Below are 17,175 nucleotides of genomic sequence, written 5' to 3'. Positions count from 1 at the left end.
TTAAATCAATTCAATCCATGCTCGTTGTCAGTGTTTCTTAACCTGTGTTTCGCAAACTATATATATATATTTATATATATATATATATATATAAAAAAATATATATATATATATTTATATATATATATATATATAACTCTATATATTACATATATGGATGTAAAAATAACAGATTTATTGAGCTTATTACACTCCAATGTGGTGGAAGCCAATTTCTTTTGCGCTCGTATTTTTTTATTCAATTAAAATATCATGTTTCATTCCTCTAATTCATTGTAATAAATAGACTACCAATCTTCGATAAATATTTTAATTTGGTTTCAAAAGACGTAATCCGGTTACATTACAAACGAGGAAAGTGTAGCCTCAAGGCAACATTTGGCTTTTTTGGTCCTTATGTGCGACCTTTTGCTAAATCTATATTTTACGTAACGAATCCTATTACTTTTTTGCTCATCTAAAAGCTAAGTATTATTTACAAAAATAAGTAAATTATTTAAGGTTTATAAAGAACTGACCTTAACCTCATTTAATAAAGTATGGGGTACTTACTGGTCTAAATTTATCAAAGGTTGATTGTTATTTGTATTAGAGATAAATAAGGTGGCTAAATTGTTTTTTTTTTTAAATTGTATATTTATGAATGTAAAAATGACTGTACTCACAAATAAAAATGTATGTATGTATATGTACATATACATTGAACAAATAAATGAAATAAATAAAATAATAAAACAAATAAAAAAATTGAAAAAATCCTATTGATGTTCTAGGTATTAATCCAGGATATAAATATTAATTAATATTTAGTATTTAATATATCTTTGAATGACAATTCTCTTCTATTTATTTTTGTCCTCTGGTAATTGAGATAATTGATCCTGGTACTTTCAGCACGGTCCCAAACGCAGCAACCATTACACTACGGAAGCGGAAGCTATTCTACCTCCCAAAATAGGCCCTCCAATCTTATATTATGACAGTATTCTATAGAAAGTCCCAATGGCGTATTGTTTCCAGTTGCAGATAGAGCATGAGAAGAGCTCCGCGCTGGGCGCTCTGTCGGGGTCTCGGCTGAGCGTGGAGCTGTCGGGGGTGTGCGGCGCGGGGCCCCCCCGGGCTGGGGGCGGCGGGGGGCGCGGGGACAACAATAACGACGCGTCCCCCCCTTCCAGCCAGGAGCCCAACAGGAACACCGCCCCCTCCAGGGTGCCCCTCACGCCAGCAGGTAACTCAGTCATCAGCTACCACCGCTTTCAATAACTGCGCCCTGAAATGTCATTCCAAACCACCAAACCCATATGCATTTGAGTATCTCCTCTTTGGGAAGGCAAAATTGTATGGTATACGATATGCGCTTCAATAAAGTAGATTAAAAAAAACTATTTTTTAAAACATTTTTAGTGTGTCCTTCACTTGTTCACAAATCTAGATTATCTCCAATTATAGGAGTTATTTTCATATTATTTTTTGACATCTCAACATAGATGAAGAAGAATATGGAATAAATACTTCCATATTCTCCTTCATCTATGTTGAGATATCATTTTTTTTAAAATTTATTATTTTATGTTATTTTCTGGTGTGATCCTAATAATTCATCAACACCTTGTGATTATTAAAACAAAGCATTTATATAAGAACTATTTGATAGTTTTATTTAAAAAAAAAAAAAAACACTTCTTTAAAACCACTTATTGAATTGTACTTCATTACACACGACTAGTTTCGAAAACTACAGTTGTTTTCGTCGACAGGTGATTAATAAATCTAACGAACAAGAAAATATCAGGTATATATAGAGGTTGGTTGGGTAATAAATTGAGGAGGGTAGAGAAATGGGACTTTTTGTAAAAGTAAACATAGATAATAATTGTGACGTATTTTAAATAGTATCAATTATTTAGGTTTGTCTGTTGTTATGGTGATTACTTTTTGGCGCGCGTGAAACATTATCAATGACGTAAATGGTTTTTCACAAATGATTGAAAATACCCTATAATATTTTGTATCACAATCTTCGATGACGTCAATGTTTTGCCTTTAAACTATTGTTCAACATTTCCTTTTGATTTGACAATAAAAAGTTTAAGAAAAAGCAATATCGCCACCTAGGTAGGATGTTTCAAAAGAAAAGTTTTACTTGTTTTTTTTTCAATATCATGTATGAAAATAAAATGTTGCTTTTAGTACAATAGAATAGGACGTATAATAAACATAGCGATTATACAGTAACGATTTTTTAAAAGCTTCATTAACTAATTTTGTTACACAAAAAAAAACTTTTAAAATGAGGCTAAAAACTAAATAAAATTTGAAGTTAACGTTAACGATATGGATTTGAGTGGATATTTTTCGTTGAAAAAATATCACCACATGAAAAAATATTTGAAATGGTTATGATTATATTAGAAGGCCTGCTAGAAGATAATTTTTTTTCAGAATTTCAAAGTGTGTTCTCACTGGGTTTTCGAGTGTCGAGGGCACATTTAACAATATATATAAATTTAAAAAAAAAAGATATTTGTTAGATATTTTCTTTCATGAGTCATGCAATCATGGATGACAAGACCGAATGATACGATCTATTTCAAAACTACTCACCTCCTTGATCCAATTATTAATAGTCCTTTTTAACGTAGTTATTTTATGAATAAGAATAATGAAAGCAGCTTATGCAGCTTTGTTACATATTATTCAAATTTCTTTTGACCAAATGATACATTGTTTGATTTTATTCGACGTGTTTTTATGTTTTCGATCTTGTGGTTGAATGTCTGTTATCATAAAGTGTGTTTGTTATTGGTGAATTTTATGTTGGTTGCTGTGTGGAGTTTTCTTCTGATTTGTGTGAGTTATTCTTAAATGCATATGTAAGGATTTTCAAATTCACCAATTTTCTCAAAAACTAAATATAATTTTTGAGGAAATTGGTGTTATTGATTCCATTTGTTCCATTTGACTATGTTATTTTTCTCGACTAATTTATACATAGAACAAGAAACTCATTAACACATTTTTTGTCATAATCCAATATAAATGTTTATAGAAGGAAAATAACTTAACACAATATCATTATTTCAAGCTTCACTTTTATGTTTTACATTAATTAATTATGTTTCCGTTGTTTCTCCAGTAATTCCATACGTGGGTGTCCAACAAACCTAATTAACGGAGACACCCTCTTTTGTTATGTGAAGTTTTTGTCAGTTCATACAACGTGACCCGCTTATGTGACAAGCCTTATTTCGCTTTATTTCAGCAAAAAATATCCGACTGAATATGCCTTCTATATTATATAGTTCTGCGATTTAACGATTAAAAAAAACGAAGTGAAAACGTGTTTTAATTTTCAGGCGATTGAAAGGTGTATTATGGTATAAACAAAACGAAATATTAGTCAAAAGAACTTTGATTGTTTTGAAAAAAATATCTTTGCGTTATTCATAAGGTCATTAATCAACAAAATTAAGTATTAAAAGTCTATTCATCAATGGATTATGGAGGTGGGTAGATCTGAAATAGATCACATCATTTGGCCATGTCGTATTTGATTGGATGTCATAAACAATTTTCTTTTCATATAATTTTACAATTAAGCTTTGTAAAATATTCCCTAGGCACGAAAAAACTTAGTGAGGTCACATTATTGTAAATTGAAATTATTTGTATGTCAAAAAATAAATATATAACAGTTAATTAACATTTTTTCTCTTCTTAAATTATATGTATATATGATAAAACTGTTCAGATCGAACAGTTTGGTTGATTTGATCTTTTATACGTGAATAGGTATTCTGTTATACTTTAGTTAATAAAATTGGGTTAATATTAGGTTTAATAGAATTACAAAATATTCAATCCGCCACCGACGCTCTGCGGAAGTACTGAATGGCAATTTCAAAATATTACCTCGTAATTCGACACGATATTCAAGAAGATATTACATCGATTGAACAATTAAGTTAGTTTTCCTCATATCCAACCCTATACCGAATTTTTAGAACGGCCATAAACCTCCCTTACTTAAAATTATTAATTGTTATGTATAAAACTTGTTTTATTGGCATTTTATTGATATTTTAGACATTGCACTTAACCCATTAAATCTCCTTAAAAACGCGACTAAGTAAATATTATGAATACGTAATATTTGGACGTTTACAAATGTGTTTATTATAGAAATCCTTACTTCATTTTTACGCATCATTTATATTTTAAGCTGCTCAAATACATTCTGTTTTTTTTGCTAACATTCTTATTAACACGTAACAACATCAATCACTCATCGATTTCACTTTGTACTACTTGACATTATTTAATTTAAGTATATTTATAAATACATAAATCATTGTTCACTAATAAAGAAATACGTAGGTGAACATTATATAATGAACACAAGAAGATCCCGAAGTGTACATACAGGGTGGCACAAAATAGATAACCCTTTCGGAAAATGAAAAATTGCAAATGGCGTCGTACGCCAATCATATTTGACATTAGTGAACTAGACAGCTGCAGTATTCAAACAGATTCAGGGCAAAATCAATCATCCATTTTCGTTTTTGAATAACTTTTTTTGCCAAATATCAAAAATATTTCAGAGTGATGGAAATCTGTATTTACCCTAATAATTTTTTTGTAAAGAAAAAAGAAAGTTTCCGTCATGTGGCTACTGCTATTATTGATACATATTTGTGTTCACAGTTGTCGAATATGATTGTCGTACGAAGGTATTTGCAAAAATTATAACATCTTCCGATAGGGTGGGTGATTAATTTTATGCCACCTGTATAATTAATCGTTATCTTGTTTTAGCATAACATTTATCCACGAAGCAACGAATATTAATTGAAAAACTAATACATTTTAATTACTGTGTATCCAGGCATATAATCAAAATGAAATCCTATAAGCTTAAAATTGTTTATTAAAACTAAACCGGCGTACGATAATGAAGCGGAGAAATACAATACCTTATATTTCTTAAGTTGGGGATTTCCACATAACAAATTAAATTATACACCAAAGTAAACTTTGATACTCGAATATCAAATTTATAGAAAGCGTTGTTTTGAACAAATACTTGTTGGATTTTATATGACATTAAGACTTCTTCGTATTATGTGAAAAAGAAACTCGTGTTTGTGGGGTGGAAGTTCCAAACGTTCTAAGTACTACTGAGTAAATTTAACAAGAAAGCAATAAAATAAACCGGCATTTGCTTATCGGTGGAGTATGAATAATGAAAATGGGACTACCAAAGGATATCACAAAAATATGCTTAGGATTTTTGGCAAATGTTAATAATATAATATATTTGTCCGCCTTTATAGTGTAGTAATTAGCACGCTAGGCTAACATGCTGGAGGTCTTGATTCCCAATAGGGTCAAAATGAATACAAGTGATTTTCAGTATAATGTTTATTTAATATGGCCCTAGACTGGTACCTAAAGCGGAAGGCTGATCATCTTCGTGTATTTAACGATCAATATAACACTGCGTCTATACGATGCAGTGCGCTATGCACCTTTGGGTGCGGATAAGGTTAAGAATTCAAAACATAATACTTATATAAAGTCATATTTTACTTCTGATAAATTTTACAAAAATGAAAAAAAAAACAATACTTCGTTCAAAATGAAGCTTTTTACACTATTTGTCAAATTTTAGGAATTTGTGTAGCAAGAGTGTTTTTTCATGTGGAGACGGCACTTAGAACGATTGTAGTCTCTTCTCTTTATTTATTCGCTACAAATATTTGTCAACTGTCTGACTCCATCAGTCAAAATTATAATTTGGCTACTAGTGAAAGTCACCGCTGGTGCCATGAAATATTATTTGAATTCAGATTGCGTATTCACAAAATGGTAACAAGTAAAACAAAATGTCTACCATCACAATACGTGTCTATCTCGCTGCTGATGCTCATATTTTTGTTCTCGCGAGACAATAAAAAACTCTTTTAATTATTGAACACGACACGCGATGCAATTAACTAGAGATTCGTCCGAATAAATAAAAATTCTAGAAAGTTTTTCTGCAAATAACATCAATTCTACATATATGTATTATTTATTACATAAATTAGGTTTTAAAGAAGCCGCAAAGTATGTTATTAGGGATTTTCTGCTTGTTGGTTTCATATGAAATTTGCTAATGCCCTTTTGAGACATTGGTTGTGGACAACCCTTGATGTAAAATAATAAATGTGATTTTTTTACTGTACTGGTACTGGACTGGTACCTGAAGTGAAGGGCTGATCACCTTTCCTTCATGTGTAAACGATCGAGATAACACTGCGTTTATATGAAGCAGTGCCCTATGCACCAATGGGGTGCGTATAAGGGTTTTATTATTATTATATATTTTTTTTAATTTTTTTTAATTTTTTTTTAAAATCCAAATTTAGTATTGGGTTCAATATTTGTGGACTTGGACACGAACAAAATTTCAAATGAGATCACGACTGGAAGTAAACTATAACACAAAGCTTCATACAACAAAGCTTTAAGCTATTGTAATATAACCATTAAATTCAAGTCATAACAAAAATATACATCAAACAATTTTTTTACTCAGATTGATTACCACTGATTTTATTTTAAAATTGATGTAAAGAATAATGGTATACACATATATTTGGTCAATTATCGTACAAACTAAATGTGGTATTTGCGTGCAAAATTTCTATTGTTAGTGTTGAATTTTCTGACAACGATTTTTATATTTATTTTTTTTTAAAATACATTTAAAAAAGAAAATATAAATTCATTAATTTTTTACATTATTAATTAATAATTCAAAAAATGTGTTGCATAAAAAAACACGAGGAAATGTTTCGACGTGAACATATGTTTTTAGATTGACATGGAATCTCATGTTAAAAAAAAAACATTGTATATGAAAAAAAAAAAACTTCCTTGTTCTCACGATATGATCAATGAACCGTCGTACTTAGGTACGCTTTATTTGAATAAAAGTTATTATTTTTCATTTCACTTCCTAGTGATATTTTAATAAAATATAAATACGATATGCCTTTTTAGCTTATTGAAAATGATTTCTTAACTGAAATGAGGTACGGTTACATACTTACTTGGATAACGAAATTTCAAGCCTTTATTAGTATTATTACGTGTCAGAAATTTGAATAGACAGATGATTACTAAATGAGTAATGGTTCTCTTACTACCGCATTTTTTTCACATGTACCGCCTTTGAAAATAACTAGAAAGAGAATGACAAAATTATTTATATTTAATTTACTTTAGAACGTCACTGAAAGGAAAAATTGTCTGAAAAGAAAAATAAATGCAATGGAAAGTATTGTACGTTGTTTTGGTTCTGTTATTGATTTTTTATTTAATATTTACATGTGCGATTTGAAACATGGAAATGATACTTGCGTAATACTTACAGTTTAGACTTTAAGCAGTACGTTGAGACGCATAATAATACATTTTTTTTAACAAAAATATTTATAATATTAGTATATAACCGCTCACCGAGATTTTTAAGTCTACCACATGGTGGTAGTGCTTGTCCTGACGAAGAGATGGGTACATCTCGAAACCGGTAGACTTAAAAATCTCGGTGAGTGGTTATATACTAATATTATTAACATTTTTGAAAAAAAAAAGTAAAAATGACTAACCACAAAGTAAATGCTTTAAATATTAATAATATTGATAATACATATAATATTGATACATATTATTAGAAGGATGAATAATCCAGTGTCTGATGGAATAATATATTTTTTTACAAGAATTTGAATATGCGACGTATCAAATAAACTTTTTTTCTTCTTTATAATAACCTTAAGTTGTTTTATTTATTGTTTCGGCATTAACTTTGTGGTAAGACATGTTACAATGATTAAAGAAAACACTTGTTTTTTACCACTTGAGTTTTATTATAGACTACATGTTTCAGAAGTTAAACTTCCATCATTCAGGTCTGTATAATAAATACTTATTATTATACAGACCTGAATGATGGAAGTTTAACTTCTGAAACATGTAGTCTATAATAAAACTCAAGTGGTAAAAAACAAGTGTTTTCTTTAATCATTGTAACCTTAAGTTGCATAAGGTACTACATCGACGCTGTATTAACTTGATCGTTAATTACATCAAGGTAATATGATCAGTCCTGCTCTTTAAAAGAGATAAAGGAACTTTAAAAGAGATAAATTCATATAGATTTTTACTCTTTTTTCAGAGGTTCTCAAAGTGTACGGCAGTAGACTGACGGAGTACGAGAGGGCCGAGGTGGATAAGTTTCCCGAAGTGTGGTACCTAGGACTCGAGTCAGCGAAGGTGTTGGGAAGGCCGGGAGCTCCACTCAACTCGGGATACGATGACGATAATGGGAGCTATAATAAGGTATGAAAAAATTTACATATTATTTGTTATTTAATTGATCAAATCCTCTCGATCAAGAAAATTTTCAAAAACTATGAATTACAGTATTAAAAATATTCATGTTTTCTTATATTGGAGGTCTAACAGATTATATACAACTGTCATTTTTCCCCTTTTCATATTTTTTGACCCCCCCATTTTTTTCTCAGATAATACAAATTTTCTTCACCTAAAATGAATAAATAAATAAATAAGTGACATTAAATTACGGTGTTCATCACATCGTACTGTGAAAAGGGCCCTGAATTCAAAGTGTACCAGAATTGCTAATGCATTTTGTAATTTTTTTTAAATATTACAAATCACAATGTTACCAGTATCAAACATATTTAGTTTTGGTTGAATGATTTGTTGTTTAAACAAGTGTTTCATGTAACAAAAATAAGAAAAAAATGAATGAATTATAAAGTAAGAGTCAAAATATTCCTTGTATTTTATACCTTACGGAGAGACGTTTTTCTCTCCGATGAAAAATTATGGATCTGTGATTATGAAATTTGTCGGTAGTAAGGTTAATTCGTGTCTTTACCGCTTTGCGTACCCGATATTAATTTTACTATTATTTGTCATTTTTTCAAATAGTACAAATATTAGATTAATTTATTTTTACACCTTAAATTTTACTTACATAATGTAACATATTATAAGCCACAGTATTAAATAAATTTTATTTGCATTAAAAATAATGATTACCATTATTTGAAATCTAAAAAAAGTTTAATATCATTCGTTTAAAATTGTATTTTTGTTGCTTAATATGAGCGTAAAATTGTGTGATAAAAACGAAGTCCTAGATTTGAATTATAATGACATAAAATCAAATAAAATGGCTGTATTTAAGTCATTTTTAACAGTTCATTGATAAAATACGGATCATTAACCTTTAAATGTTAAGATTAGATTTTGTTTGCAATTTAAATCCGTTTAGTTCTGTTTTATTACACTGTAGCACAAGTCATTAAATTTTGATGTTTGTTTATATTTTGTAATAATTTGGGTCTGAATGAGTAAACGTAATATTCTGGTAGATCAAATTAATATTCATCTCGTCTAATGAGCCACTAAATCCATGAAAACGTCTCGAGACAAATAACACGAAAGCGTTTAAGAGTACCATGAAAATAAGAATACAGGGCTTGTGTAATACTATGGACATAACTTATATAGACGTTCAAATGAATAAACTGAAGAAGCAATAGTGAGTGTTTTTTTTTCACATATTATTAAGCACACAATTTTAAAACACGCGTAACCAAATTTACCAAAATTAACATATATTTCAATAAATTATGATTTTTAACGTACCAATTCATCAAACAAAAAAGTTTTATTTGGTTTTAAAAGTAAATTTTGCATTTGAGTAGATCTCGACGAAAGAGCAAATTATATTTTTTTTTTGAAAACGAAAATTTCATTACATAAAATTATATCCTTTCTTTACTTTGAATCCTTTCACTGATATCTATATCCCTTAAAATAAAATATTTAATAATTTTTAAGAACTGGAATGCAGAATTGATTCAAATAATCAACGCTATTACTGCGTCGGTCTGACGCACGTTGACTTCCATTATTGGGTGTGGAAAGGGGTTGACAAAAAGCTAACAATGATGTTCATGATGTACTACTTTGATAAATTGAATTTAAAAATAATTTATTGATTCGTAGTAATCCAATAATAATCAGATTTTAGGGCGGATCACAAACCTTTTTAAATGACTTATTTAGTTCATGATTTTTTAATAATATTTCAATAAAGTTAAATAAAAATATTGAAGTCTGGGTATTTACAGAGATAATGACCTATCGTTCCTAAGCTGAGCTAAATTCAGAATCCTTGAACAAAAATTTGAATACGCTCAAAATATTATAACTTATTAAGTTTGTGATAACTCATACTTGGGGAATAATTTACATATAATTTAAATTGTTAATAAATTTTGGGAAAATATTTTTTCTACTTAGTTAAATTTTAAATGACTGGTGTCTTAAAAATATTTCAAGAATTGATTTTGAAGCTGTTATTTGCGTAACTTTAGTTTCAAAAGCACTCATTAATAAAGATTAGTATTGTTATTTTATGTCTAAGGCTTTTCTTTAAATATGTTTCTTTAAATATATCGTATATAATCATTGTGAGAGTACAATTTCCTCCCAGAAGCTATTCACAATCTTCAGTGCGTTAAAAAAACTTTCCAAAATATTTAAAATAGTAAATAGCTAGTTTAGAGTAATTACTTGTATGTTGTATGTAATTAGCACGTAGTTGTTAAACACAAAATACAGGTATAGACAACAAGATTGATTATTCAAAATAACTTATTTTGTAATCATTTCCAACCTTTTCGATCAATTTTCAACCTTACAGTCGATCAATTTTAGTATAATTGATTCCTGTTCCCTGATTGACTGGTTCCTTAAGAGAATCGTGCCAATTTCCAGTAGTTAGTGTGTCCTTCTGCAAGAATAGGTATGTAGCCCCGAGTGATATGTCACACTGCATTTCGCATTTCGGTGTGCATTTCGGTTAATTAAGATATTTGGAAGTAAAGACCAACAGCGCATAATTGTAAAAAATCCTACGAATAAGTCTAAGAATTCCAATAACGCTCGTTATGTTGCTGAAAGACACCGACTTTTTTAATATTACTTTTATATCCCCTAATGTGGTAGCAATTTCTAATGTCATCGCACAATTTATAATTTCCTGATAACTCATTAAAATAAATATTTAACTATCATATTAAAACTAATAATTGAATAATTTATTCAAATATGTAAATAAATACTTCCTTTCATTTACGAAAGAAAACTTTAATAAAGACAGCGCTGGAGCTACATTACACACACACACACACACACACACACACACACACACACACACACACACACACACACACACACATATGTACATACATATATATTCTAATAAAATGTTTATCATAATATAAGAGTTTTATTATTTATCGACACAGAATCAAATAAAGCAAAATAATTGAATTAAAATATCATGTTTCTTTCTTCTAATTTCCATTTTTATAAAAAGTCCATCAAGCTTAAATAAATATTTTTTCTGTTGCAAAAGATGTAATCCGCCTACATTGCAAATGAGGAACCTGTAGCCTTTAGGCTACATTTGGCCTTTTTGGTCTTTCCTTTTGCTTAATCTTTGTTTTGGGGAACGAATCCTATTACTTTTTTGCTCATCAAAAATTAAGGTTTTTATTTTATATTTCCGTTTAAAGTAATTACGTAGAACGCTCATTATTTCATCTAAGTTGTGCCACTATTGCATATCACAATAGAGATTTGATGTAATGTAACATTTAAAACCCGCTATAATTAAATAATCGATCTTTCTAAAATTCAAAATTTTATTTAAATGAAAAGCCTATCAAATTGGCTTATTATTTAAATATTTTTTATAAGACCTTATTTATTTATTATCGACGTCCATCGTATTCTTCGTTTATCGAAACGTTAAATACATGTAAAACGTATACCCACGTGGCATGTAATTTTTTCTTTTGTTTACATAAAAGTTAATTTTGTTTTAGTAACACACACACACACACATATGTATTCACTAAAATGTAACAAAAACATCATAGCAATAGAAATCGATTAACTGAGAGACGGGTATGAAAATAATTTGTAACTTTCTCCCTTCCTCCGACTTAAGTCCGTTTTATGCTAGTATTATATATTTATTATTATTATACGGTATATTATGGATACAGTTTATCATGACCTTCATACTTGAAAAGGTTCCCCGTTGCTTACCCACATAAATCAAGATCTTAAATTTACAAAGACAATAAATTTAATGAATTTAATATAAAACACGATAAAATATTTCCGTTCCTCGAGCTTCCGTTTACAGGAATTGAATAAATCTATTAAGGGTAATTAATTTCTCGAAAGCTGTATTTACTGTACCTACCTGAATAATGATTTTCTTATAGATTTTCTTTACGATGAGTTGCGTATTTATATTTTTAATTTAATAAATTGAATGTCAGGGTAAAATACGTCATATTATTGTTACATTACACGAGGATACGTATTTACGTATACGTTGTACGTTAACCTCGATGACACAAAGGGCATTATTGTGGTGTACGTATGAAGTTAGTGACTAAGAAATATTTATTTATAGGATAAAGAAAGCCACCAAAGTTCACACCACGTGTTTCACAAATCGGCTTTAATTAAATTTGCTTCTTACGTGTGGTACAGTGCCTTAACGTATTTACGTTACGTAAAATCATTTAAAAGTCACGCATCGGCTTCATAAATAAATCAAATCCTTAATTGGCTATCGTAAATGCGTATTTATAAAGTCTTCGGAAATGTTGCAAATGAAGCTAAATACTAGTCTTTTGGAAAATTGGTATTTTTATTTCTTCTCTAAATTTGATTTACGAGTATACAGTTTTAATTGGATTTGTTTATCGACGTTAAAAGAGGTTTATTTTCTAATAAAGTCTTTTGCATTGTGTGTATCAAAGAGATTTTTCGAACTTATTGAAGTGTAGAAAAAATGTTTTAAAATATAACGTTATGTAATTATATATACCCAATTAGATATACTCAAAATATTATAAATATAATAACTGGTAAAGATTTTCAAGTTTAACAAAATTGAAAATCATGTTATGTTAAATTCATTCGAGCATTGTTATGTTAAATAATTCGGGAAGAATCTTTAGTACAATTCAAGAAGTTATTTGATAAATAAATAAATAAAAACTTACTCAATCATACATGGTGTCGAAAACTCCCATGTATAAGAAAGTATCAATCAAAGGATAAATACAACTAAATTGGAGTAGTGTATTTATTTATTTATTTGACAATTTATATAGCCTCGTTTTTGTGAAAAATCACAAGAGTGATAGTTGTAATTTTAGGTGGGAAATTGTCAATCATAGGTAGAACGGTAAATGTTACACATGTTTGAAATGATCACTTAAATCAGCCTTTGACAGGTCGCAAGCCCTATAAATACTCAGACTCACATATTCTTCTTCATCTACATATGTTGAGATACCAATATGAAATGTCTTCTAAATGGATAAATCCAGATTTTAAACAATTATTTAGACTCGCCCAAAAAATTGTTAATATATTTCACTTCCATATTCATATTAATTGTAGAACAGGACTAATCACTTTACTTTAAGTAATTAATGATCAATTTATCATTGCTTTGATCCGGTAAGATGCTTTATGCACCATTTTGATGTGGATAGGGTACAAAGACATTTTAAAAACGACGTCTAAAATTTAAAGTGCAAAATAAATATTTAAATTACTCGCTAACAGCACTGCAGAGACCTTCGCGGGAGCTTAAAATGAATAAAGTTTGCAGGCAAGGTCGGTGTGGGGTTGGAATTGAGATACAGAGGATGGAGGGATGCTGTAAGGGTATGGGTACGTCGAGTGCTCCAGGTAGGGATGTTTCCTCCCCTATACCTCTGTAAGGTGAAAAAGTAGTGTAACGAGTTTTTAAAATCTAATTACGAGCGACGAAGCTCAGAGGCATAGAGCACAGAGCTTTCGGAAATCGTGTCACTCGAGGTGGTTGAATTGGGGTTGACGAAATGAAAGGGGAGTTATCCGCAGTTATTATGGAGACAAAATCTAGTATACTGGTTATGACTATAGTATGGCATTTGGTAAATGATTTTTTCAATTGAATAGTGAGAGACGGTAATAGCTATATATATTTATTTTGTCAGTTAAAAAAAGTGAATTGATAATACCTTTAAAAAAAAATGAGTGTGTCTTGTGTTACTTGTTCACAAATCTGGATTATCTCCAATTAGGAGTTACACATTTTTAATATTATTTTACACATACAATTGAAAGACTTTCTGCTCAGTAAAAAAAAACTTTGAAAAAAATCTTTCATCTCACCACAGATGTCTCTAGTGAGTTCAAGCACAATGTTTCGAATTTGAACAATGTATTTAGATGTTCCAAGAATTTGAGTAGTGAGGGTGTCAATCACGAGTAGAATTGGTGAATGTTACATGTTTTGTTATGTTAAGTGATAACTTAAACAAGCCTATGACGGTCATCAGCCCCATAAATGCCCAGACATCCAAATTTTTTTCATCTTTGATGAGATGTCAAAAAATAACATTTAGTTCATTTCATCAAATTATTAGTTGTATAGAAATATAAACCTACCTAAGGTTGAAATGATTCTCCTGAAAAAATACGAGTTTTGACTTGTTTATGACGTCAAATCAGAGATAAATGTACACTCGGCTAGTTCCATAAGATAGTTTGAAAAGATTTGGTACATCGCCAAAATTGGAAACTGTTTTTTAAGGATCAAATTTATCGCAATCGTTTCACTAATGGATTTGTAAACCAAGGTCGTATTGTGATAGTCCTAGGAATGCTTTTTAGATTTTCACTGGACGTTTTGAATACAAATTCACTCCGTTTCAATTAAGCGATCCACCTAAATACGTAAAAGTATGCGTTAGGAATTTAAAACGTGGTATTTAGAAAGAGAAAATACTACTTAATGTTAATTAGTTTTAATCTTATAATAATAAATACTTGTACATTTTAACATGTCAACACAGATCAATAAGAATATGGAAGTCCGGGTTATAAATTACTCATGACCTGTCTCAGGCTAGTTAAGTGATCACTTTACACGCGTGTAACATTCACCATTCTACATGATTGACAACAATACTACTCAAATATTTGGAACTCATACAGATATCATGACGCGATTGCATTAATATAACGTTTTAGAATACCAGATTTTTGATTATCTGTTATTTATAGCTTAAAAGAGGGCTGGCAACAAAAAATTAAATTGACAATGCTGATTGAACAATGTCGTCTATATTACTGGCGCAAATTAATAAGGATCAGTGTAATAAAAGTGACGTTTTATTGTGTGATGTCTGTCATTAAGAGCGCTAAGCGATGTCAGAGCCAAGCCATAAAGACCACTTTTAAAAATTACCGCATATCGTTTGGGAGGATTGTTTGATCATGTTGATAATCATTTTTTACCGATGATGTAGTTTATTATATTTGTTAAAAAAGAGAAGTCAATTTAATTTTACCTATTTCTACCAAAGAATATTACAAAACATATTATGTAGATATGGAAGTGTGATTAATAGAATTGAATTTATGTTAAGTATGCATAGTTTCAATAGTTTTAAATTGGTACCATTCACTTCGAAATTAAATTAATATTTTGTTCTCAAACATGATATAACAACGTGGGAAAGTATGCTGAGGTATTGAATTATTTCAAATATATCACCGGTTGATATTAAAGATTCTCACAATTCTTATATAATACACAAACACACACACACACATAAATATGTATAAATAAATAAATAAATATATATATATATATATATATATATATATATATATATATATATATATATATATATATATATATATATATATATATATATATATATATATATATATATATATATATATATATATATATATATATATATATATATCAGTGGCGTGCCTAGGGTTTACCAGTAAGGCAAGCCCATTATTTTTCACATTCGTGAATACATGATGTACCTATAATTTCTTCACCTCATATCATTTCCAGTATAGTAAGCACCCTGAAAGTATTATAAATATAACCAATGTATGCTAATCATTGTAAAAATGTGCATACATGTAACTTTTGTAAGGTTTAGCCATCACCTTGAAATAAAGAAAAAGTTCACTATAATAAAATATCATCCTCAGATATCAACCATCACCAATAAGTACCATCACCATATAATGGCATGCATAGTGTTTAATAATCATCATCGGAATCCATAGATATGTATACATACAACAATAATGGTTGATAAAGTATATATGGTATGTTTATCAATTTTGATAGGATTTAAAAAAATAATAACCCTAAAAAACATATTTGTTCAAACCTTTTTATGAATTATGAATAAAAGCTTTCGAGAATTATTTATCATACAAATAAATTTGCTTAAATGTTATAAAATAGCAATATACACATATGTAAAATTAGTGAAAAATACCCCCGCAACGTACTGAAACATTTTTATTTGTATTCTAAAGCGAACCGCCTATCTTTTTTCAAAAACGATTTTATAATATCCTCATAAAAAGTCACTGAATGTTTGAGATTTGCTAATAGTTTTTTTTCTATGGCAATCAGAGAGTTCAGAAAGGCGATTTTGTCCTTGTATTTCTTAAGTACGTGTGTATTCGTTTTAATGCTGAAAATGCGCGTTCTGCTGAAGCACTTGTAGCTGGTATAGTGATCACCAAATGAGTTAACTTTAGCAACTCTGAAAATGCATCTTCAAGACTATTTTCGTTGATAAAATCTATAAGCTGAAATACATTAAAATCCTTCAAGTCCGAAGAAGAGTACAAACATATTAATTGATTTTTTAATGATTGTTTATCAAAATGAATACCGTAGTGAAATTCTAAAGATTCTAATTCGTCAGTTGGAAAATTCAGTTTATTTCTGTCGTAAAGCTTGTTGTTGAGCAATTGAAAAAAATGAAGTTTGAATATTTCAGAATATCTGTCATTAATTTCGGAAGATATGTTATCAATAATTTGGATGAAAATTCTTTTGTATTCCGTACGAGCACACGAAACATTTCGTCTTAAGCGAGGGGCAGTATTGTTTTGAGATGCAACGACATATATTTGATCAAATTGCGATTGAAAATCCGTACTCAA

General features: G+C 29.4%; 1 protein-coding gene across 1 annotated transcript in view; it reads left to right on the top strand.

Annotated features, from left to right (window-relative positions):
* The window catches only part of Dyrk2 (Dual-specificity tyrosine phosphorylation-regulated kinase 2), a 79,502-nt gene that overhangs the window by 11,838 nt on the left and 50,489 nt on the right, over positions 1 to 17,175 (top strand). The window contains exons 2-3 of the mRNA XM_088278028.1: positions 1,021 to 1,228; positions 8,228 to 8,391. Of these exons, the coding sequence (XP_088134154.1) occupies positions 1,021 to 1,228; positions 8,228 to 8,391 (372 nt within the window). The remainder of the gene's footprint in view (positions 1 to 1,020; positions 1,229 to 8,227; positions 8,392 to 17,175) is intronic.

This window comes from Brachycentrus maculatus, unplaced genomic scaffold (assembly GCF_059751285.1).
Source record: "Brachycentrus maculatus isolate JH-2025_06_01 unplaced genomic scaffold, ASM5975128v1 h1tg000054l, whole genome shotgun sequence".
Classification (NCBI taxonomy): domain Eukaryota; kingdom Metazoa; phylum Arthropoda; class Insecta; order Trichoptera; family Brachycentridae; genus Brachycentrus; species Brachycentrus maculatus.
Note: the sequence above shows the minus strand (reverse complement) of the source record. Positions and strands in the feature narration are given on the sequence as shown.